Source organism: Hyperoodon ampullatus (assembly GCF_949752795.1).
Source record: "Hyperoodon ampullatus genome assembly, chromosome: 15".
Taxonomy (NCBI): domain Eukaryota; kingdom Metazoa; phylum Chordata; class Mammalia; order Artiodactyla; family Ziphiidae; genus Hyperoodon; species Hyperoodon ampullatus.
The window spans coordinates 67,644,803-67,666,537 of record NC_136928.1 but is presented as its reverse complement, the minus strand read 5'-3'; the positions used below and the strand labels follow the sequence as shown (position 1 = coordinate 67,666,537).

General features: G+C 51.8%; 2 protein-coding genes across 2 annotated transcripts; one reads left to right on the top strand and one right to left on the bottom strand.

The window, feature by feature from the left end:
* Positions 1 to 660: 660 nt before the first annotated feature.
* SLC30A3 (solute carrier family 30 member 3) lies at positions 661 to 7,883 on the bottom strand (the record flags this gene model as incomplete). The annotated part of the gene is made up of 8 exons (XM_079721418.1): positions 661 to 809; positions 1,691 to 1,825; positions 2,065 to 2,170; positions 2,406 to 2,604; positions 3,191 to 3,344; positions 3,443 to 3,589; positions 4,158 to 4,339; positions 7,789 to 7,883. The coding sequence occupies 8 exons, from the start codon at positions 7,881 to 7,883 to the stop codon at positions 661 to 663; spliced, it is 1,167 nt and encodes a 388-aa protein (XP_079577544.1).
* An 11,420-nt stretch (positions 7,884 to 19,303) lies between these two features.
* On the top strand, positions 19,304 to 21,051 carry DNAJC5G (DnaJ heat shock protein family (Hsp40) member C5 gamma; the record flags this gene model as incomplete). The annotated part of the gene is made up of 4 exons (XM_079720724.1): positions 19,304 to 19,416; positions 19,721 to 19,934; positions 20,131 to 20,275; positions 20,996 to 21,051. 4 exons carry the CDS (start codon positions 19,304 to 19,306, stop codon positions 21,049 to 21,051), a joined length of 528 nt encoding a protein of 175 aa, XP_079576850.1.
* Between the last annotated feature and the right edge of the window lie 684 nt (positions 21,052 to 21,735).

Sequence of the window (21,735 nt, the reverse complement as noted above, 5' to 3'; positions counted from 1 at the left end):
AGATACAAGTTTATTGGCAGAGGTGCGGCGGAGTCCTCCCTCTCTCTGGGAGAGCTGAGGGCACAGCACCAACAGGGATGGCCAGACAGACCCCCAAACAGACACATGGATGGTGCAGACTCATAGAGACCATAGCACAGCCACACAGGCACAGAGACACACAGGCCACAGCACCAAGACACACACACACACACACAAAACCGTAAGGCTAGAACACACGGACAAAGTGCAGGCTTTGGGGCTCCTGCATAGACAGACAGACAGCCACGTGGGGAGGGGGCCCCTGCTGACCCCCCCCCAGGCTTAGGCACGCCAACAGCACAAAGACAGGCAGACCCCCCAGCCAGCCAGCCAGGCTGCCACACAGACAAATTAACTGCACGGAAAGGAGGCTGGGGGCTCCCCCGAGTACGGGGAGCAGGGACCACAGGACTTCTACACACCCCGACTGCCCTGACTTCCCTGTTCAGCCTGACCCTGGCCCCACTCCCCACACACACTTTGGTCTTGCCCACTGGGGCTGGGGGGTTGGCAGGTGGAAGCGGGCAGAGAGGAAGGGTACGGACCCAGCTCCGTCCCTTCTCCGTGAGCAGGGAGGCAGTTGCTGAGAGTCCAGGGCTGAGCCTGGGCCTGGCAGTGGGGTGAGGGTGCGGCCGTGGCTCAGGCTTGGGGGGGCTCCCTGCAGCGCAGGCACTGAGCCATCTCAGGCTGGTACTGCTCGACCTGCAGGGTAGAGCTGGAGAATCCAAACCGGGAGTGGAGCCGGGATGTGGCTTCAGCCAGGACGGCTTCAGAGTCAGCCGTGGAGTCTGCGGGGGAGTGATAAGAGGCAGCAGGTTTCCAGGGGAACTGGGAACCAGCCAGGGGCCCAGATAAGGATGGGTGAAGGGGACCCAGGGGTTTGCATGGCATGAAAGCCAAGATTGAATGGGAAGCTTTATTTTCTCTATATATTGTATGAACTGTGTAAAACTGTCAAAAAGGTCGGACAGACTCATCCCTAATCAGCTAGGCTAACACACTAGACTGTTATTTTTCTATTCTCTTCTGCTCTTTGAGTATCAGTATACAGCTGTGCATTTCAGCAGCCATACCACCCGATTTTCCATGACATTCCAGATGTTAAATATTCTGTTCTCATTGTCCCTCTAGAGTTACCATCAATATCCTACAAAGTATAATATTTTTGGCATCCAAATTGCATGTCTCTGATTGCTTCTTGCATCTGGAAGAAACTCAAAAATTCTGTGTCAGCTTGTGAGTCACCATATATATTTTAAATAGTTGAACCATAATGTAGCTAAAATTTTATATTCCGCTTTCTCTCTTAGCATTATACCATAAACATTTTTCCTAGTTGCCCTACAGTCTTCATAATCATCAATTTTTAAAAGTTACATGATACTCCACTGAGTGGAGGAGCCATAATTTACCTAACTGTGCCCCATCACGAGACCTGTAGGTACCAGTGACCTCTTAAAGGGTTGCTGGTTCCCAGCACTACTTCAGAGAGAGTGAAACCTCCCCGAGAGAGAGAGAGAGAGAGAGAGAGAGAGAGAGAAATACAAAAGACAGAGAGATGGAAACATTTGCCGTTAATTCAGACCATCTTCCTATGTTTGGATGGTGGTACGGGGAGGGAGAAATATTTCTGGAAAGTAACTGCTTGCTGGGGTCAGTGTGGACTCACCAATGGCCAGGTGTGCGGAGGCAACATGGTAAGTAAGCGTAAGGGACCACAGGTGCAGCTCGTGGGTTGCCCGAACTCCTGGCACTGACAACAGGGTATCTCGCACAGGTTCAAACCCCACATTTCGGGGGGTACCTGCAAGCAGCACCCACCGCGCCTTATTGCCAGGGCCACTCCTGCCCAGAGGCCAGGACCCCACCTCTCCCATCCTGTACCACTCACCCTGTTGATCCCCACAGTTTACCCCATCCCTGAATCCTCCTTCCACCAATAGGCCTTCTCCCCACACTTTCTCCAGGAAAACAGAGGCGCCCAGTCCTGGGGTGAGGTCAGAGAGGGCCCCTGGGGGTGGGGAGCAGTGGCGTCTGACTCACCTTCCATGAGGACGCGGAGAACATCTCGGAGGGTGGGAGCGGTGGATCCAAGGGCACAGATGGAGAAGAGAAAGGTGCTGATGGGGTCAGCTGCCTTGTACTGAGGCTGTAGAGAAAGAAAGCCCTAAGCCTGGGAATCAGGGACCTTTCAGAGGAAGACCTAGGGGCATCCTGGACAAACAGGACCTGAGAGGCCCCTGAGAACCCTGCTGGGGTGAAAGGGACTACAACCCTGGGCCAGGAGTCCTGGGGAGCTGGGAGATGGAGTGGGATGGGAGGGGGTCCAGGGAAGGAGGGGCTGGGGGGTGGAATTGGGGGAGGAAGGCTGGGGCAGATGGTACCTTGAAGTAGATGAGGATGGAGGCAGCCAGCACCCCAAGGCTCTGCAGAAGGTCCCCCAGCACGTGCACAAAGGCCGCCCGGACGCTGGTGTTCCCCAGGGGCAGGGGCTCCCCAGGCCCCTCCTCCAGCGGTGCATACTCTGCCCCCCTGGACCCGTGGCTGTGGTGGGGCCCGGCCTGGTGCAGCACAAAGGCCATTCTGAGGGGGAAGCAGAGCAGCTCAGCCCAGGCGGCCTGCTCCCAGGCTCCTCTGCCCACTTCCACGGCTCCTCCTCTCACCTCCCCAGGAGCCCTCTCTCCATCTACTTTCTCCCTATTTTCCCAGTCCCAGGAAAAAGACAATACGGTCCAAGAGAGACAAGTAATGCAGCCTGGGCGCAAGAATACGTGGTGCCAGAGACGTGGATTCAATCCTGACCCTGCTACTAAAGTAGCTATGTGCCCTGGGCAAGTCCCCTGGTCACCTCTTGGGATCTATCTGATTAACTGTATACCAGGAGTGATACTACCTGCCTCATGGGGTGGTTGTGAGCTTTAAATGAGACAATGCTGATGACAGCCCCCAGCAGGGTGGCCAGTACACAGCAGGCCTTTAACAAAGGTCTTTTGACTCTGAATTTTAGGTCTCTACCCCAGTCCCTTCTCGGGCATCCCTAGAGCAGAGAGATGAGAACAGCATGTGCGTGCTGCGAGTCTGTCTGGGAGAGGAGAGCCTGCTCTCCCAGCCTGGAGGAGGAGCCCTCGCCCTGAATCCCACACGGTGCCTGCTCCATACTGGAACGTACAGCAGATTGGCACAGACTGCGATGCTGGCGGTCAGCAGCATGGCACCCCCCTCGATGTGGTAGTCGCTGTGCAGCAGGCGGATGAAGGCCAGGTACAGGAGGATGCCAGTGACCATCCAGAGGGAGACCACAGAGGCCAAAGCCCCCAGAGTCTCTGCAGGGGAAGACAAGCTATCAGAGAGCTGCCCAGGACCCTGAGAGGTACCTTCTGGCAAGATTGGGGGAGGTCATCAGACCATGCAGGGGCCTTACCTGAGCGGTGCCAGCCAAAGGTCATGGTGCGGGTGGCTGGACGGGTAGAGAGCCAGAGGGAGAAGAGGCTGCCCATCATGCTACCCACATCTGCCAACAGGTGGGCTGCATCAGTCATAATGGCCAGGCTGTGCGCCAAATACCCCCCTGTAAGGGTAAAGCGATATATGGTCTGGTCCATTTAGAAAATATCATGCAGTGTGTGTAGAGGCATGGAAAAGAGACAGGGGGGACACATACCAGAATGTGAACAGCAATTTTTCTCTGGTAATGGGATTACACGTGGGTTTTTTTTTTTTTTTTCTTTTCACTCATTCACATTTTCTAGTTTTTCTACAATAACATTTTTTTGACCATGCCGCGCAGCTTGTGGGATCTTAGTTCCCCGGCCAGGGATTGAACCTGCGCCCTCAACAGTGAAAGCGTGGAGTCCTAACCACTAGACCACTAGGGAATTCCCCACAATAACATATTTTAATCAGAAGAAAACAGGGCTTTTACAAGACCAGTTCATACTGATGAGCCAGCCCTGAATTCCCTTGGTGCTGTCCCTCACCCTCTCCCACTTCCTGAGTCCTGGGCACCCACCTCCCCCGTCCCAGCCATCCCCATCTTCTCTGCATCTCCACCCAGGAACATTCCTGGGACTCCGGGTGGGAAGTGGCTTCGGCAGGCGTCCGGAGGATGGTGTTGGAGGAACTGCTTTCCGACTTACCGACTACTTCCCCGGCCATGAAGACGCAGCACACAGCACAGGCGGCACACAGCTGCCTCTGTGCCTGCAGCCTCTCAGGGGTGAGACCTGGCTGTGGCAGAGGGTCCCTGTGGCAGTGGTGGAAGGACGTCTCCATGGGTTTGGGCTCCTCGGGCAGGGGCTCGGAGGGCTCTGTGAAGAGACTGAGGCAGGCAGCCCAGTTCAAGCTGGGGCCAGGTTCAAGGGCTAACCTGCTTCTCACTCCCAGTCCTGGATCCCCCAGACTGGCTTCATCAGATGTCCCACCTCTCTATCCTTTCCCGAGGCCTTGTGGACAGAGGGCCACAGGAGAGATGGGGCTAAATGGACAACTCAGATTCCAGCCTCCCTTTTCCTTTCACGTACAGAGCCATAGAATCTCAGAGCACACATGGAAAGCACCTTAGAGACGTCTAGTCTACCACTTATTAAAGAATTAGAAGTATGAGGTTCAAAGGGGGAGAGGACTTATGGAGGCCACACAGCTAGTTAGTGGTCGAGCTGAGATTAAACTCCAACCAAATCAATTCATTATGATAGGCACCACGAAGAATACAAGATGAGCAGGATATCCTTTCTGATCTCTGGGAGCCTCTGGTGAACAAGACAAATGTGTACCTAAATGCTATGAGATGTAGCAAAAGGTAGCTATTGCCTTAGAGCAGTTAAAGCGCTATCAGGGCTCAGAGGGACATACCGACTCTAATGAGGAAATCAGGGAAACAACTGAAGGAGGCAGCTGAGAAGTGCCTGGAAGGATGGGAAGGATTTTGATAAAGAGGAGGCGCACGTGCCCGGCGAAGGCAGTATGAAGGGGAGGTGGTGTGGAAGTGTGGGGTGAGGCTCAGCACATGGTCCTGGCCTTAGTGCCTCCCTGCTGGACCTACCCCCTGGTGCCTCCACTCCCAGGTCCTTCACCTTCCCTCTCTAAGACATTCAGCTAGACGTGGCCCTTTAAGAGGAGAGTAGAATGCTGGGACCCAAAAAGTCTGAAGTTCCTGGCACAGAGAACTAATGGCCAGATTCCAGAGCTGGGTTGTCATGGGGAGGAGAGAACACAGACTGGTGGGGCTGGGATTGGGAGCAGTAGGAGTGCTGGGTTTGGAGTCTGCCACATGTTAGCTGGACCTCAGTGTGACCATAAGCACCCAGCAGAGGCCACTTTAACTGCACAGTGCAGTAAGCCTCCCAGGACAAATGAATGGGGCTGGAGGCCTCACCTGGGGATGCCAGAGGCCGAGCTCAGGCTAAGTGCGTTTTCAGTCCGTTCTGGCTTAATTCTCACCCCCATGACTACCCAACCTGAACCCCAGGGAGGACAGAACCTTCCACAGCATAAAGGACCTAAATAGAAAAGTACAGTTCTAGAAATACTCGTGGAGGTGTCACAAGAATACCGTTGAGAGAAAATGAAGGCTCCAGATAGAAATGTGATCACAGCAGTAAAGTGGGGAAGGGTGCCTGGGGCCTTCTGGATGAGGACAGCTCTGCCCAATGGGCGAATTCAGCTGTGAGGGAGATGGGGGCACATTTGGTGCTTCTAGGGAAAATTCAAGTGCTGGCAGGTACATTAACTTCTTGGGATCCCCTTCCGAGACTTAGAATCTGGGTGTGTAGGATTCCAGGTGCGTTTCCAGAGGAGATGGGAGATGAGGGTGGCTTTGAAATCCACCCTTATTCTTCAGTGAGAGAACCAAGCAGCGTACACGTACCGAAGCTCAGTCTAGTGGGAGAGACAGAAGTGTCGCAAATGACTGACTATGCAAGGAGAAGCCGGGGCCAGGAGGGTTATGAACAAAGGACTCTGGAGCACAGGGCTGAAGGAGTGACCAACTCTAAAGGGGATGCGGAGACCCTCACAGAGGAGGAGATGTTTAAGAGAAGACCTAGGTAGAGAAAGGAGCTCCAGACACATGACATGACAATGACAAGATATGCAGCTTGGAGCTTAAGTGTGAGGAACCAGGGGAAGGGCTGAGGAGGAAAGTGATGGGCTCAAAGTAACATAAAGGGAGATACACTGATTGATTTAATCTTTCCCGATCTGTGAGATGGATGACCTTGACGATGTACTCGTCTGGGAGGAAGAGAAGAGAGGAGATGGAGGGGTCCAGAACCGACAAGGCCAGAGGCTCCCTGAGCAGAATCTTTGAGAGAGGCAGGCAGGTAGGGAAGGGCCTCTTCCAGAAAATACTGCAGGATTTGGTGACTAATGGTCATATGAGAATGAGAATAAGCTGGGAGTCAGAGATGCGGGTCTGAAGAGCAAACAGAGGGTGAGTGGCTTTGAGGCAGTGGGCAAGATGCCTTTCCTGGCCCTGTAAGACACAGCGCGGCCAGGCGTCAAGGTAGTCACCCATCAACAGGCTGCTCCCTTTTGTTTTGCATTAACTGGGCACTAAAGAAGCCTCATTGTTGGTGTGCACACACACCTGCTGTGTGCAGAGAAGGAAAGACAACTTGCCCTCCCTGGCCCTCTGAAACCCCCGACAAACAACAAATAATATTGAGCGGGGTAGAAGGGAGACTGGCCTGAAGCAGAGTCGAAAGGTACATGAAGAGATGCCAGGGCCACAGCTGCCCCCGTCTGCAGTCCTCCGCGGGAGAGATTCCGACGGAAGTCTTCCCTCCCTTCTGCTCATCCATTCCCCCATCCACCGGGGTTTACGGCCCCCATCCAGGGAAAGAGCGAGAAACCCACAGAGGCACCACACCCGAGACAAAGGGAGAGGGGTTGGGAGGGAAAAGGAAAGATAGGGAGATGAGGAAAGAGAAAAAGCCGGAGACCCTGTCAAATTCCCGAGATAAACGAACGGTGGGCAAACAGACAAAATGGCCAGCGGAGGTGGCCAGGGAGGGCCTGGCGCGGCCGCTCGGAGCGACAAGGCGGTCGGCGGGCGCCGGGCGCGGGAGGCCGGCGGGACGCGGAGGCGGTTCTCCGGCCGCCCCCGGCCCGCTGTCCCGACCGCTCCGAGCGCCTCATTTCACACCTCGCCGCCCCCGGCCCCGTCTGTGCGTAGCCGGGAATACCCCCGCCGCCCAGACCGCACCTGCTCCTTCCTTACCGCCCCCTCGCTTCCCAGCGGCCGCCCGCCCCACAGGAGCCCGGAAGACCCGCTGCGGAGCCCGGGCCCATCGTCGGCCCGGGTGCCCACAGTTGGCCACTCTGGAGGGGGCGCCCCGAGCCCGGGAGCGCGGAGGGTAGGGCCGGGGGCCTGGGCGGCGAGGGGCTCCTACGACCCCGGAGCAATGCGTACATCGGGGCACCTGGCGCGGACTCCGGCCAGACGGAGGGGCAGTCGCTCGCGGGGGTCAGACGCGGCGGGGGCGGCGGAGGGGGCGGGAAGCTTGCGGGGCGGGCCGAGGAGCAGTTTCCCGGGACCGGGAGAAAGAAGGTAGCCAGGAGGAGGCATATGGGGCTGTTGAGCGGCGGGGGTCGGGGCTGGCTGGGCGGGCCGGGGCTCTCTGTGCAGCCGAAGGGGACAGAACGCAGCGCCACGAAGCCGAGGGGGTCGCGGTGCGCTGGGCCGGCCGGCCGAGAGAGACAACGAAGTGGACGGAAGGCGGAAGGGTGGCGCCCCCCCAGCCGAGGGCCGACCCAGGTCAATCCTACCTCTTCAAACGCAGGCCGCCACCAGCGCCGCCGCGGTCTCGGGGGCTCACCAGGCGAGTGGTCTCAGAGCCCCCCGTGGCGGGAGAGGTCTCCATTTCCCCGCGGCCCCGACCGTCTAGGCCGCACCGAGGTAGGGAGAGGCGTGGCTAACCCCGCGCCAAGTCCGAGCGGCCTGTCGACCCCCAGACTCCCCGCAGGGCCTCGGGGCCACCACAGTGGAGGGAACTGCGGCGACTGTGGCGCCGGCAGTCCGAACTGCAGATCCCGCGGCTGCTGGAGCCCCGCCCCGCGTGGGGCGAGCTCCCCAAGCCCCGCCTCCAGGCTCCCCAGCCTCTCCCCCCACGCCTAAGCCCCGCCCCCGGAGCCCCGTCCCCGTAGGCATGGCCCTACTTCCCGGTGCCGGAGCCAGGTGGGGCGGTGGGAGCTCTCTGCGCCCCCGCCGGGTTCTAGAGAACGCCTAACCTCCATAGCCCACCCCTAGGCAGACCAGCCCCGCCCCTACCCGAGCCCTGCCTACCAGTTCCCAGCCGAGCTCCTCAAGCCTAGGGACCTTCCAACCAATCTTCGCCCAAGGGACACCGCCCCGTGCAGGTCCGCGCCAGGGCATCCCACCCCCTCTCCCCACCACCCGTCACCTCGTGGCCCCAGCCTCCCCACACGAAGGCAGAAACAGGTGTGGAGGAGAGAACCAGAAAGAGAATGTGGGGTAAGCAGTGTGACAAATCCGGGAGAACTCCAGGGACTCCGGCCAGAAACCCCTCGGTGGCGGATGTGGGGTCGGAATTCGCGAGCAAAGTCTGCTGCCAAGCACTGTACCGCTCATTATTATTTATTTTTATAGAGACATGGGGCGACAAAAAGCTTCCAGCTCTCCTTCAATCCATTATTATTCCTATTTTTTGGACGAGTAACAGTCCCAGAGGAAGAAGTGTCCGGGGTCATACGACCAGTGAATAAAGGACTGGGACTGGAACCCCATCCTCTCTCCCTCCCCGGTTCAGGACGCCACAAGGCGACTGGAGAGAGCGCACAGCCGCAGTTTTGTCACTTAGAGGCTGGGGCAGCCGAAAGGAAGAGCGCTCCACTTCTCTGGGGTCACAGCCCTAGGTTCATGGAGTGAGGCTACGGTCAGCTTGTCCTTACCTCCAAACCTGTAGCACCTTCCCGGGCATTACTTCATCTTGCCTCATTTAAACTAAAGCCCAGGGGAAGGAGTGACTTACAGCAAAGTCTGTGGCTGAGCCTGGAGTCGAAGCTTCAAATGCTCAACGTTCTGTGCCCCTCGCACCTGCCACCAGTGTACAATGAAAAGGAGTAGTGACTGGATTGTGCACTCCAAGCTGTGACACTCTGTGAAGAGAAGGGTCCGTAGGAGGAGGGGAAAGAGTGAGCATGGATGGGGAAGGTGGAGGGTGAGAGTCGCTAGCCAGCCCCGGCAAGAAACCCATCAAACGCACCCTTCAGAATACCCTGGGCTTCAGAATACCCGTCACAATGAATTTAGGGCTCTGGTGACAGTCATCTAACCCCAACATTGTTTTTTTCAGACAATGAGACTCCGTGCGTACTTCTAAAAACAAACAAACAAAAAAAAAAATGGAGGACGTGCCAGCTAGAGTGGTTGGAAGTGATGGGGTTAACCTGGGAGAGCTTCGCGGAGGAGGTGAGGCTTGAACGGATTAGGCAAGCTGGGCGGCGGGCTGGCTGTTCCGGCGGGGAGAGTGCGGCTTGTGCCAAGGTTTGCGGGCGGCGTGTGCTAAGAGATCGTACTGCGCCGGGAGCGCTGCGGCACGGAAGAACGAAAGGGTCTGCGCGCGCCCTCGGCGCCGCCTCCACCCACGCCCTGCACGGGGCCCGCGCCAGCCTGTTCTCCACACTCTTCCCGCAAGGCCCAGCCCATAGTCCACGCGGGGCAAGGGAGCGAGGGTGGGGGTGGCTTTCGTCCCCCAATCTCCCCTAGAGGCATGGGGCCTCAGCTCCCTCCGTGGGTTATAGCAAGACGAGAGGGGAAGCCACCAGCAAGGTCACCTTGTTGGTTCGTGTCAGAGCTGGGGTGGAATTCATGTCCCGCTCACCTATGCCAGGGCCCCCCCGGGCACGTCCCGCCTGGCGCCGTCGGTTTTCGAAGCTCCGTCCGCACTGGGCCTGGGGCATTGCCAGTTCTGAGAGCCTTGGAGCTGGGACGTGAGGGCCACTGCTCACGCCAGGGCTCAGATGCGGTAGCCTCGCCCAAAGTGGCGCGGGGCGGGCGGGCGAGCTCGAAAACGGGCAGAAACCGCGGGACCCTATGCAGGACGGGGTGTGGGGGGCGGGCTTCTAGGCACGCCTCGGCCGATGACAACAGCAGGGGGACGTGGTAATAACAATGGCTTCCTCCGGGATTTCCTTTCCTGGGCAGCCCGTGGCGCAGGGACAGCAGCCCCGGGTGCCCGGGAGGGGGCGCAGACGCCGGCACGTGCCCGCCCCGCCACTGCCACCGGGCGGGGAGCGAGAAGGCAGGACGGGAAAGGGGCGTCGGAGCAGACGGATAACAGGGCTGCCCTTCGCCTCGCCTCCCTGGCCTTGGAAACCGTGCTGCCTCCAGAAGTCGAGTGCAACGGCAGGGAGAATACCACCAGTTTCTTTTGCTTGGAAATTTATGCATGAAAAGCCTGGCAGTGAAACAGACAGCTTGCACCTGTTTCTCAAAGAACCATCAAGTGGCCCTATGAAAATCTTTGCAAAGGGTCCTCTTGAATTCCAGGTCTGAGGAAGGCATTCTGCACCTGGACAGGAGCTAGGAAAACTGTGCAGGAGTTAGAAGGACAGCTGAGGGCTGGTGCCCTGTATGGAACTCTAGTCTTCATTCAACATTTACTGAACACTTATTCCTGCCATGCGCCCTGCTATCCTAGCTGTGGATTCCTGGTGAACAAGATAGACGTGTTCTCTCCCATCCTGGCTTTAACTTGATTGCAAGAGATTTCTGTTCTGCAGATTTTGGTTACTGATTTACCCACATGCTCTTACGCCTTCCTCAGATACCAATTTTCCCTAAGGTGAGTCCTTAGTCTACTCTTAGTTGTGGAGGCAGGAAGGCCTGCATGTTCCCGAGAGGACAGGTCAGTGCCAGCTTCCAGAGCAGAGGGCAACAGAGCAGCTCAGAAGGAGGCTTCAGGGAGACCCAGGCTGGAACAGTTCATATTGAGAGAGAAGGAGAGCAAAGCCCAGTGCTGAGGTCAGGATTTAGGCTGGGCCAGGGATCTCAGGCAAGATTTGGAATCCAAGGCTGTGGGCAAGGGTTAACACTTGAAAGGGCCAAGCCAAGCTGAAGGGTATGCACAGAGGTGTTACCCCTAGAAAGCCTTTCCTGACCCCTCCCACCCCTGGGTGGGTTATGTGCCCTTCCCTGGTGATCTCAAGGCCCACTGTGCCTCGGTGACGTTAGCACTCACCACGTTTTAACAAAATCGTTTACTTGTCAGTCTCTTCACTAGAGTACAAGCTCTCTGAAGACAGCTGTTGTCTTTCTCAACACTGTGTCCCCAGCACACCATAGTGCCTGATACATAGTCCTCGATGAAGCCATCCCAGAAAGGAGGAGCTGATTGTCAGAGTGGAAGCAGGATGGAGGAAGCAGGATTTTAGTTGGAGATACGGAAGATGAGGGAAGGCTGCAGCTTAAATGTCACATCCTCAGAGAAGCCTTCCTGACCCCCCCCCAAATCAGCCTAGTGCATGTTATGCATTCTCATTGCACACTTCTTTTTCTGCCTTAGCACTTATCCTACTGTAATTAAATTGTTATTTGGAGATTATTTCTTTTTTCACTTGGCTTCCAGGACACCATAATCTAGTTTTCCTCCTATTTCATTGACTACTTATTTTCAGTCTCCTTTGCTGGTTCCTCCTCATCTTCCCAACCTTTTAATGCTGGAATATTCCAGGACTTGGTCACCCTCTTCTCTTACCTTCCTACACTTAGTCCCATGGAGATATCATCCAGTCTCAAGGCTTTAAATACTACCTAGAAACAGCAAGAAGCAATGATTGTTGAAGCTGGGTGATGGGTACATGGAGGATCATTGTACTATTCTGTTTCTATATGTGTTTGAACGTTTCTATTAAAAAAAAAACTTAAAAAATAAATGGCGGCTTATATGATGATTCCCAGATCTCTCACTTGAACTCTGAACTCATATACCCAAATGTCAGCTTGACCTCTCCTCTTTAATGTCTAATAGGCATCTCAAGCTTCATCAAAAACTGAGCTCCTGATCGCCACCCTTACCCCAAACCTTCTCTTCCAGCAGTCCTCCCAGGTCAGAACATGCGAACTCCATCTTTCCACTTGCTCAGACCGGAAGCCTTAGAGTCATCCTTGACTTCTCTATTTTTACCCCACATCCAATCTGTCAACAAATCCTGCTCCCATCCTTGTCTAAACCACCATCGTCTGCCTTCTTGATTACTGCAGTAGCCTCGTAGGTGGTCTTCCTTTCTATCCTCAATCCGGGCTAGGCAACTAGGCCAGATTTCATCAGTCTCTGTCTCAGTATCAGCCAAAGGCCTTCCACTGGCCTGCAAAGCCCTATGCAATCTAACCCCCTCTGATCTCATTTCATACTACTCCCACCTCGCTCCCCAGCCACTCTGGCCTTTGTGCAATGGGTCCTATGACATACCCGGTGTGTTCCACCCCAGGGCCTTTGCATTTACTCATCTCTTTACGTATAATACACTCTGCCAGATGTCTTCACAACTCACCTGAGCATCTGCTTCAGGTCTTGAATCAAATATCACTTTTACAGGGACTTCCCTGGTGGTCCGGTGGTTAAGAATCTGCCTTCCAATGCAGGGGACACGGGTTTGATCCCTGGTCAGGGAACTAAGATCCCACATGCCACAGGGCAACTAAGCCCGTGCTCCGCAACTACTGAGCACACGGGCCACAACTAGAGAGCCTGTGAACCACAACTAGAGAGAGAAGCCCGCGCACCGCAATGGGCGCAACTAAGACCCGATGCAGCCAAAAATAAATAAATAAATATTACAAAATATACACACATATATATATATCACTTTTACAGGCCCTCTCTGCTTATCCTTTTAAAAAATTTATCCCTCAAATTTTTTCCATCTCCATCCCTGCTTTATGTTTCTCCATAGCAACTATTACCACCTAACATAACTGAATATTTTACTTATCTTGTTTACTGTCTATCTCCTCTCACCAGAATTTAAGCTACATGATGGCAGAAGTTTTTGTCTGTTCTGTATGCTGCTATATCCCCAGTACCTAGAACAGAATCTGGCAGAGGATAGCACCTAATAAATATTTGTTGAAGGTATAAATGAATGTCTGTCTTCCACACTAAGCTATAATCTATGAGGGCCGATTATCACTGTATCCAAGGTACTAGGCATAGAGCAACAATTAATAGATATTTGTTGAGTAAGTGAACTGATTAATTAAAAGGACAGTTCATGAGGGGAACTGGAGTGAGGGCAATGGTATAGAGGTGAGAAAGAACAGGAATATTTAGGAGGAAAAAAAGACTGATGGTTATGGAAGGTTTACTTCAGGGCAATAGCAGACAATGCATCTGGAGGGATAACACGGTATCAGATTGTAGATTTCATTGCCATATTTTAAGGGTTGTTTTGCACCTCATAGGCTATGAGCAAAGGAGTGGTAATGATGGAAACATTGCTTTGCTCTAGGAACATTGATCTGGTAGCCAGTATCCAGGATGAGACTGGCAGTAGGGAGAACAGTGAGAAGGCTAGGACAACAGTCAGTATGACATGGAAATCCTTTAACTGAGGTGCTTCAAAGCTGTGGGAGCTGAAAAGAAGGGGACAATGAAAGAGCAATTTTGAAAAAAGAAATCAGTAAGATTTTTTGGCCCGAATTTGGGGGAAATAATGGTCCATAGCCCACTGATGTTTGGGTTTTGAGCAGCATTATCTTGGAAAGAGTCATAACATTAACGTAAATAGAAAAAGCAAGAGGAACAACCAGTCTGGGGGCAAGGTCGTAAGCTCAGATTTCAGAGTGTGGTTTTGAGGCAATGGGAGATGGGCATATGGATGACACTAACCTGAGCTAAAGCAGAGTAGTGCCAGCTGAAGCCATGCCCATAGACTGCATCTCTGAAGTAGAGAGGAGAGAGCAGAAGCAGGAGCTTAAAGACCAAACCATATAGAATATCCACAATGAGGAAATGAAAGAAGGGAGAGGAGCCAGCAAGGGACAGGAAACTTATCAGAGATGTAGGAGGAGACACAGAATAACGCAGAGCCCCAGAATTGAAAAGACATGAAGTTGGTGGAGCTGAACAGAAAGGAGAGGAGAGATTTAAGGCCCAAAGTCTCTTCCCAAAACACAGCCTGATATTTTTCACTTCATTCAGTCATACTGCCTGAAATTCTGCCAGTTATTCCTTTTGTGTTGGTTAAGAATTAAGAGGGTGAAGTATTAATAGTTGTTCGCACTATAAGCTGAATTATAGGGTTTTAATTAGATTGCTTTCCACCTAACCCGTAGAGATGAGATAATTTTATGGAGGTAATCATTTTTATTAGAAATGTTTAAAGGAGAGGAAGTGAGAGGTAATTTTGGAGCTTTGACTGCTTGGGGAACACTATGGATATTTTGGAGGGCAGAGGGCACTGGGTAGAGGAATGAGAAAATAGGGTTCTAAGGGGCTGAGAAAAGAATGTAGAAAGGGGATGGAAGGATTCCAATGACAATTTCCAAATCTTCTTAGAGGGAGGACCCTGATTTACCCCCTTCCTCCCAGAGACAGAATGAAAGCAATTTCTCTCTTTACAAAATTGGGAGGAGACAGGATAGAAAGAATGATGGTGATGATGATGACAATGACATAGCACTTACCACATGCCAAGCACTGTTCAGATTAAATATTTAATCCTCTTAACAACCTTAAGAGGCAGAGACTATTATCTGCATTTTACAGGTAAGGCAGGTGTGCCCTGTTAGCCTACCCTTAGGCCTGCAGAGTCTGGGGTTACAGGGCAGAGAGGACAGGGGTATAAAGCAGCTTCTCTAACTGGAAGCCCTCTACCTCCCACCACGAGACGTCTGCCCTGGGGAGGACAGGCAAACAAACGGGGCCAGAGGTATTTTTAGTCACATGTAGTATGTATGCCTTCAGCTGGGGGGAGGGAAAGCAGGATATTACCTGACATCACCATGAAAGGAGGTGAATATCAACTACGGATTTGGTCTGTTTCTACACTTAGATTTTAAAGTAGAAAGGGAGCTGGTGTGTATAAGGAGCAGACACAGTACAGGCACTGAACTTGGAGTCACAAGACAGGTCTGGACCTCACAGGTTGACCTTGGGCAGGTTAATCCCTTTCTCTAGGCCACACTTTTCTCAATTACAAAAGGAAGGCATTGTATGAGAGTTAAGTTTCTGAGGTCCCTTCCAGCTCAAAATCTGTATGATTCTAGAACCTGGGGGTTGGGTGTGACAAATTATGATCTCTCTCTCCCACTGCATATGTTGGAGAGCGTGATATTTTGGGTATAAATATGCCAATGTCTGCCGTCTGTATGTGTATATTCCAGCTATATGACTAAAACTTTAGTTGTTTGTGGATAAATAAGGGATGCCTCTTGGTTTTCTCCAGGAGAGACCAAATGGCTCTGTGACACAGTAAACTTCTAAGATCACTGACTCAACGTATGACGGGAGGGCAAATGATTCCAGAAAAGGTTTGAGTCTGTCATCATTCTTTAGCATGGTTTTTAAATTTTTTTTCCATTTTTTTTTTTACAACCAAATTTAATTTAGTCTTGACCTCAACCCTGTGAAACAGTACAGGATTTTACAGAAGAGGGAAGAGACTCAGAGATCAAGTGACTTGTCCAAGATCACACAGCCTGTTAGAGGCAGAGCCAAAACAAAGATCTAGGGCTTCTGACTCCTGGCTTGTATGTTCTTCCTAGTTCTGTGCTGGATGTTAGAAGAGACCCTGTGCATGGAAAATGGAGTCAAAAAGGGTCTGCTTCTAAAAGGCCAAGTGGAGGCCCCTGGCCAGAGGATGCCAGCTGACCTGCTTGCTCTATTCCCATCTCTGCAGCTGCTGGCTGCAGTGTCATCTCATTCAGAGCAGAGGCGCAGAAGGCTTAAAGATAATGGCTATTTCAAGAGCCACTATGATTAGAATTAATTAGAATGTCAGAGGGCAGTGATAAGAAGTAATAACATTCTGGAGCCTCTGGCAAGATGTGAAAGCTGTTTACTAACTCTTCTCAGAGCCTAATTTGCCGTCTTTCTTGGGCTCATTTCCGTAAAGCAGGGATGGGCTCATACCACCTCCCAGGGTTGTTGTGAGGATCAAAGGAGACAATGAGGTAAAAGTGCTTCAGAAAAGGTACACAAAAGCGTGCTTGTTCATTCAACTTAACCAACATTTACTGAGTACCTACGATATTCGATACTGTGTTAGGAACTGGAGGAAAACTAAGACAAACAAGAAACAAGGGGCCCAGAATCGCCATTACTATCTCTCCTAGTGCCTTCTGTCTCTTTACCCGTCATGTCTCTTCTTGTCTCAGATCATATGAGGAAGAGTGGGCTCTGCAGTCCTGTCCAATTCCCCAGCTAAGTGCTTCTGTCCCAGGCAATTCTTGCTGTGGCCCAAACTCTGGGCCTCCACTGGACCAGCAGAGGGCTCCCTCTGCTATAGTTCATTCAGCAAATCATTAATTCACTTATCATAAGCCAGGCATGGTTCTAGGTGCTGGGGATACAATGGTGAGCAAACATACAAGGTCCCTGCCCTCATGGAGTTCACTGTCTACCGGTGAAGGCAGACCTTAAACAAATCAACGTGAGATAAATATATATTCACAAATCAGGGTGAGGGTGTTAACGAGATGGGGAGAGAGAAGTGGAACTCAATTTAGAAGGACTCCCCGAGGAGGCACGAAGCTGAGAGCCACAAAGCATGAGAAGTCAGCTATGCACATAGCCTGGGGAGGAGCCCTCCAGGCAGAGGAGTGGGAGGGAACACGGTGTCTTCAAAGAACTGACAGAAAAGCAGTGCAGCAGAGACCAGAGCACGCAAGACAGTGGTACTCCGTAGAGCTGGAGTGAGAGGCAGGGGCCGGACCACAATGGCCCTGTAGACTGAGGTGAGACGTTCCCTGTAAATGCACTGCACTTCCAGTGCCTTCTGTTCTCTTCCCAGTGCTGGTAAAGAAATGACTTGGGCTGTTCTGGTTCTCTCCTTCCATGATGGTGACGAAAGGCTGGAGGTTAGTTAGAGAAATCTGGCATAGTACAAACCATCAAAAAATTGTTAGCTTTATCTCCTTCACTTTAGGTGACTAACCTCTAAACTCATCTAACCCAGAACCTATGAACTCAGTGAGGGACACCAAAGATTTTCATCCCCACCCCTACACTGATCACGAATCTACAGAAATAAACTAATTCAGTGGTCGTTGTGCCTGTTGCACATGGACTCTTTAGTTTGCTCAGATGGCTCACATCTTTGGGGTGCAGTATTTACAACTTAAAACCTAGAAGGGAAGGTAAATGTACACAGGTAACAGTAGTAAAAGGAAGAGATAATAAGTCACAAGACAGGTAACAGAGAGATAGGATTGAAACAATAAAGTTCTTTCAATTCCATGTTATAGGAGCCATTGAGTGCTCCTTTGTTACGAAAACCAACATCATGAAGTGGTAAATTATAAGGGATGCAAACCTGTAGGAGATCACAGGAATCGAGTAGAAATAGGTGCTCTTATGCCCTGCAAGTAGCATGTAAATTAGGGAGGTAAATTGGTACTTTTGGTAACTTTCTGGAAAGAAAGTTAGCAATATGGATCAAAAGCCTCAAAAAAATTCGCTTTGACCCAATAATTCCACTTCCAGGAATCTACTCTAAAGAAAAAAAAAAGATTTATTTGTAGATTTAAAGATAAGAATTTTCATAATAAGGTCATTATACTATCAAATGATTATAAACAATTATCCAATCTGGATTATATAATTACATTATGGTACATCCTCGTGATGTAATAGTATTTAAAGGAAGTTTCTGAAGAACAGTAATGACTTTTGGAAATGTTCAAGACATCAATTTAAAGGAACATGCCATCTAAATTACAATATGATAGGATAAATGCTTTTACAGAGGAAGGTGAGAACAATTGAGGGAATGAAGGAAAGTTTCCTAGGAATACTGACATTTGATATAGGTCTTAAAGCATGTGTAGGAGCTTCCCGGCAGAAGGGAAAAAAAGGACCAAGTGGAGACCCCTAAATTCCGTAAAAGAAGACTGAGAAGGTAATATACCTCTTGAGGAAGGTTTGTAGCAAACATACCTCTCATACAGCCACGGTCTGCAAGCCCCGTTATCTTTCCTTAGGTGAGTCGATGAGCCACGTCCCTGATCGAATGAGTCCCCTCCCACCCGAGAAGGGACTGGCCCTGCAGGATGCACCCGCGGGTGGGGCTGGAACCGACACGCCGCAGCCCTTGGCCGCTGGTGCCAGGCAGATCCCTACGCTCAGGCTCCCGCGAGAGAAATAAGTCCCTCCCAGACCTACCTGCAGCGCCAAAAACGGACCCCTAGTGTTGACGCAGTGCGCAGGCGCAGTCGGCGTCTGGCCCGTTGCCGTGTGAAGTTTCACACCTTGATGGAGGTTGCGTGAGGCCTCCGCAGCTGAAGAGGGCGACTCCGAGGTAGACGCCAGGCCGGGTGGGGGGTCCACACAGAGCCAGAGGGGACCTGGGGAACCAGAGCGTTCCCTCTGAGCTTTGTCGCCTTGGTTCTCCCAAGCCACAGCCTCCCAAGCGCTCCCCCGGCCCTCTGGGGTCCTGCTCGCTGCTACCTCTCTGATCTACCCCACAGCTCCTCCTTTATCCCTTGAGTCACCTCTCTGTTCTCCCTGAGGGACAGAGGTGGGAGGGTTTGAAAGGGGAGGTTAGGAGGAAGAAAGTCTCTGGCCTAGGTGCAAGCACTGCCTTCTGGCCTGGCTTTTGGACATCTGACTTCTCTTAGGCAGCGCAGGGTTTGGTCTGACTTGTTTCTCCCTTGCGAACTGGGGATCTCCATGATTCCCCACCCAAGCTGTTCAGGGGCTGGGGCCCTGCTGGTCTTTCAAACCCAGTAATGAGCTTGGACAGGCTCGGGGCTGTTTACTTAAGGTACCAGTAGCTCTGGACAAAATCGATCTTGATGCAGGGTTTAGACCTCCCTTGGCTTCACCTCTGTAGAATGTGGGGTGTCTGGAGGTCTGTGTATCTGAAGGACACTGGGAAATGTGAGGAGAAGATGTTTCCTCTTTAAAATTTGAAGGTCTTGTCACCTGCACTCTCCTGCTAGTCACAGATGCCAGTCACTGTTGTCTTAGACTTGTCCCATTGTAGCCACTTACCTGCCTAGCCCCTGAAGGCAATGAGCTTCCTGTCACTGGAACTTCACTTCTCTGTGGCCTCACCTGTGGAAGTTCTCACAAATGCTGCTTCTCCTCTGACCCAGATCATGGCTCACGTGGACGAAGCAGCCCGCCGGTTGTCCAAAACTGGATCAACCCTCTATGCAGTGCTGGAGCTTAAGAAGGGTGCTTCACCTGAAGACGTCAAAAAGGCCTACAGGTTCAGACATCAGCCCCTTATTAAATCCTGCAGTTGTCCCCCTTGAACCCTTTTCCGTCTACCTTGCTTTCTGACCCATTTTTAAATCCCCAAGCCTTCCCTTTGGGGCCAGGTGGGGCCATCATCGTCTTCAATGTGACACGGGGAGGAACGTAGACTTGGGCCGCTTGCCTCCCTCCTTTGTACCACATCTCATGCATTCTTTCGTCCCCATCTAGAGACCTATCCCTGTCATTCATCCTAACCCTCCCTCCCCAGCCATTCCCATCCTCTCGCCACCCTCCTTTGGGTATTGCTTGGGTAGGAGACTGGCCTTGAAGTATCATCCAGACAAGAATCCAGAGGACCCTCAAGCAGCAGAAATATTCAAGGAGATCAACACAGCCCACTCCGTACTGAGTGACCCTGAGAAGCGGCAAATTTACGACCGGCATGGCTCATTGGGAATATATATATACGACCACTTTGGCGAAGAAGGCGTCACATACTATTTTACGCTGAATAGTTGTTGGTTCAAGGTACACAATTCTTCCTAGTATCTTAAGAATAAGGAGGGAGGGGCAACCCTCCTCTCTTAGGACAGCTAATCCTCCTCTCCTAGGACAAATGCTTCTGTTGTCTCATATAGCAGGTGCTGGAAGGATTGAGGGAGGGGAGCTTGAATGGAAATACACAAGGACTTCCGGATTGAAGCCATTCTTTCCCACCTTTTAGATGCTTGTCCTCCTGTGTGCTCCACTTACCTGTTGCTATTGCTGCTGCTGCTGCTGCTTTTGCTGTGGAACACTTAAACCACCACCCGAGGAAGCAGCTAAGACAAAATATGAGCTGAATGTCCAGAATCAGCCTCCAAGTTCAGGTGAGAACCACAGGCAGGGACTGGGATAAGAGCTGGAATAGGGATGCAGGAGATGGTTGGGGGTGAAACTGTGAACTCCCAACTATGGGAGTCTCAAGTCAGTATTGGGGCAAAGTGAAGAAAGAGAAGGGGATACACTTGGTTTCTGAGTTTGTTTATGCCACACACTGACAGTTTGAATGTGATGTTGGCCTCCTATGACTGTTAAACTTAACGAATGGGGTGGGAGTTAAGGAAAAGAATGGGGTGGGGGAGCTTCCCTGGTGGCGCAGTGCTTGAGAGTCCGCCTGCCGATGCAGGGGACACGGGTTCGTGCCCCGGTCTGGGAGGATCCCACATGCCGCGGAGCCGCTGGGCCCGTGAGCCATGGTCGCTGAGCCTGCGCATCCGGAGCCTGTGCTCCGCAACGGGAGAGGCCACAACAGTGAGAGGCCCGCGTACGGCAAAAAAAAAAAAAAAAAAAAAAAAAGAATGGGGTGGGGGACTGTGCCTAGAAAAGGCAGTAGTCGCAGACAAGTTAGAGGATGCAGTTCTTTGCATTTAGTCAAAAGAAAGGTAAAGTGCCTGAGATTATATCCCCTAAAGTGTGGGTTGACTGACGTTCACACCAGTGCCACCTAGTGATGTGAATGCATAACTGCAAGGTAACCATTTTTTCACTAGTGGACTAAAAACTTGTTAGTAAATGTTTACTTACGTGTTTTTCAAATTCCATTACAGGACACAGAGAACATTTTAGAAGAGGGGAAGATAATTCTAGTGATGATAATTATTAAAAGATGAATAAGAGTGAGGTATGAAAACTGAAATGCCGCAATAATTAAAGGGTAAGAAAAGGTTAGACACTAACTTCAGATGAGTCATTAGTGGAAAGTTTATATCTTTATAGTATGGACTCTACAGGTATTTGTATCCTTACCTATAGGGGGTTGGCTTTAAATTCTGGGTGATCATTCCTTCTGGTTAATAAGATGCCATCTTCTTCTGCCCTTAGGTGCTGACCCAGTGTGGGTGCCTTCTGCTGCCCAGTCCGCTGGACTCGGTGAAGAGAAGAGCAAGTAGCCCTGTCCTGACATTGACTCTGATTTTCCCCTCTACTTGTAAGACTCCCATCTTCAGAAGCATCGATGGCATCCATCCCAGTGAGGATGCCATCTTTGTCCTTGATGGTATAACTGACCTTGGCCATACAGGGTCACCCAGCTATTCTTCTTTTTAGCTACAGTCCCAACTTTAATCTGTTAGAGAGCAGCCCTCATATCCCTACCCTTGTGAGGTCTTAGGCAGTGATGACAGTCTTTTCCTGAGCATTCTTTTTCCTGTGCTTTCCTTGGGATTTGAGCCAATGTCAGCTGGTAGGGTCAGCCACTTGCGATATCTCCATCAGGATCCTGATAACCAAGCTGGATGGATCCTGTCCTGGAGCTGCCATACCAGCTAACCCTTCTTTGTTGCAGTTC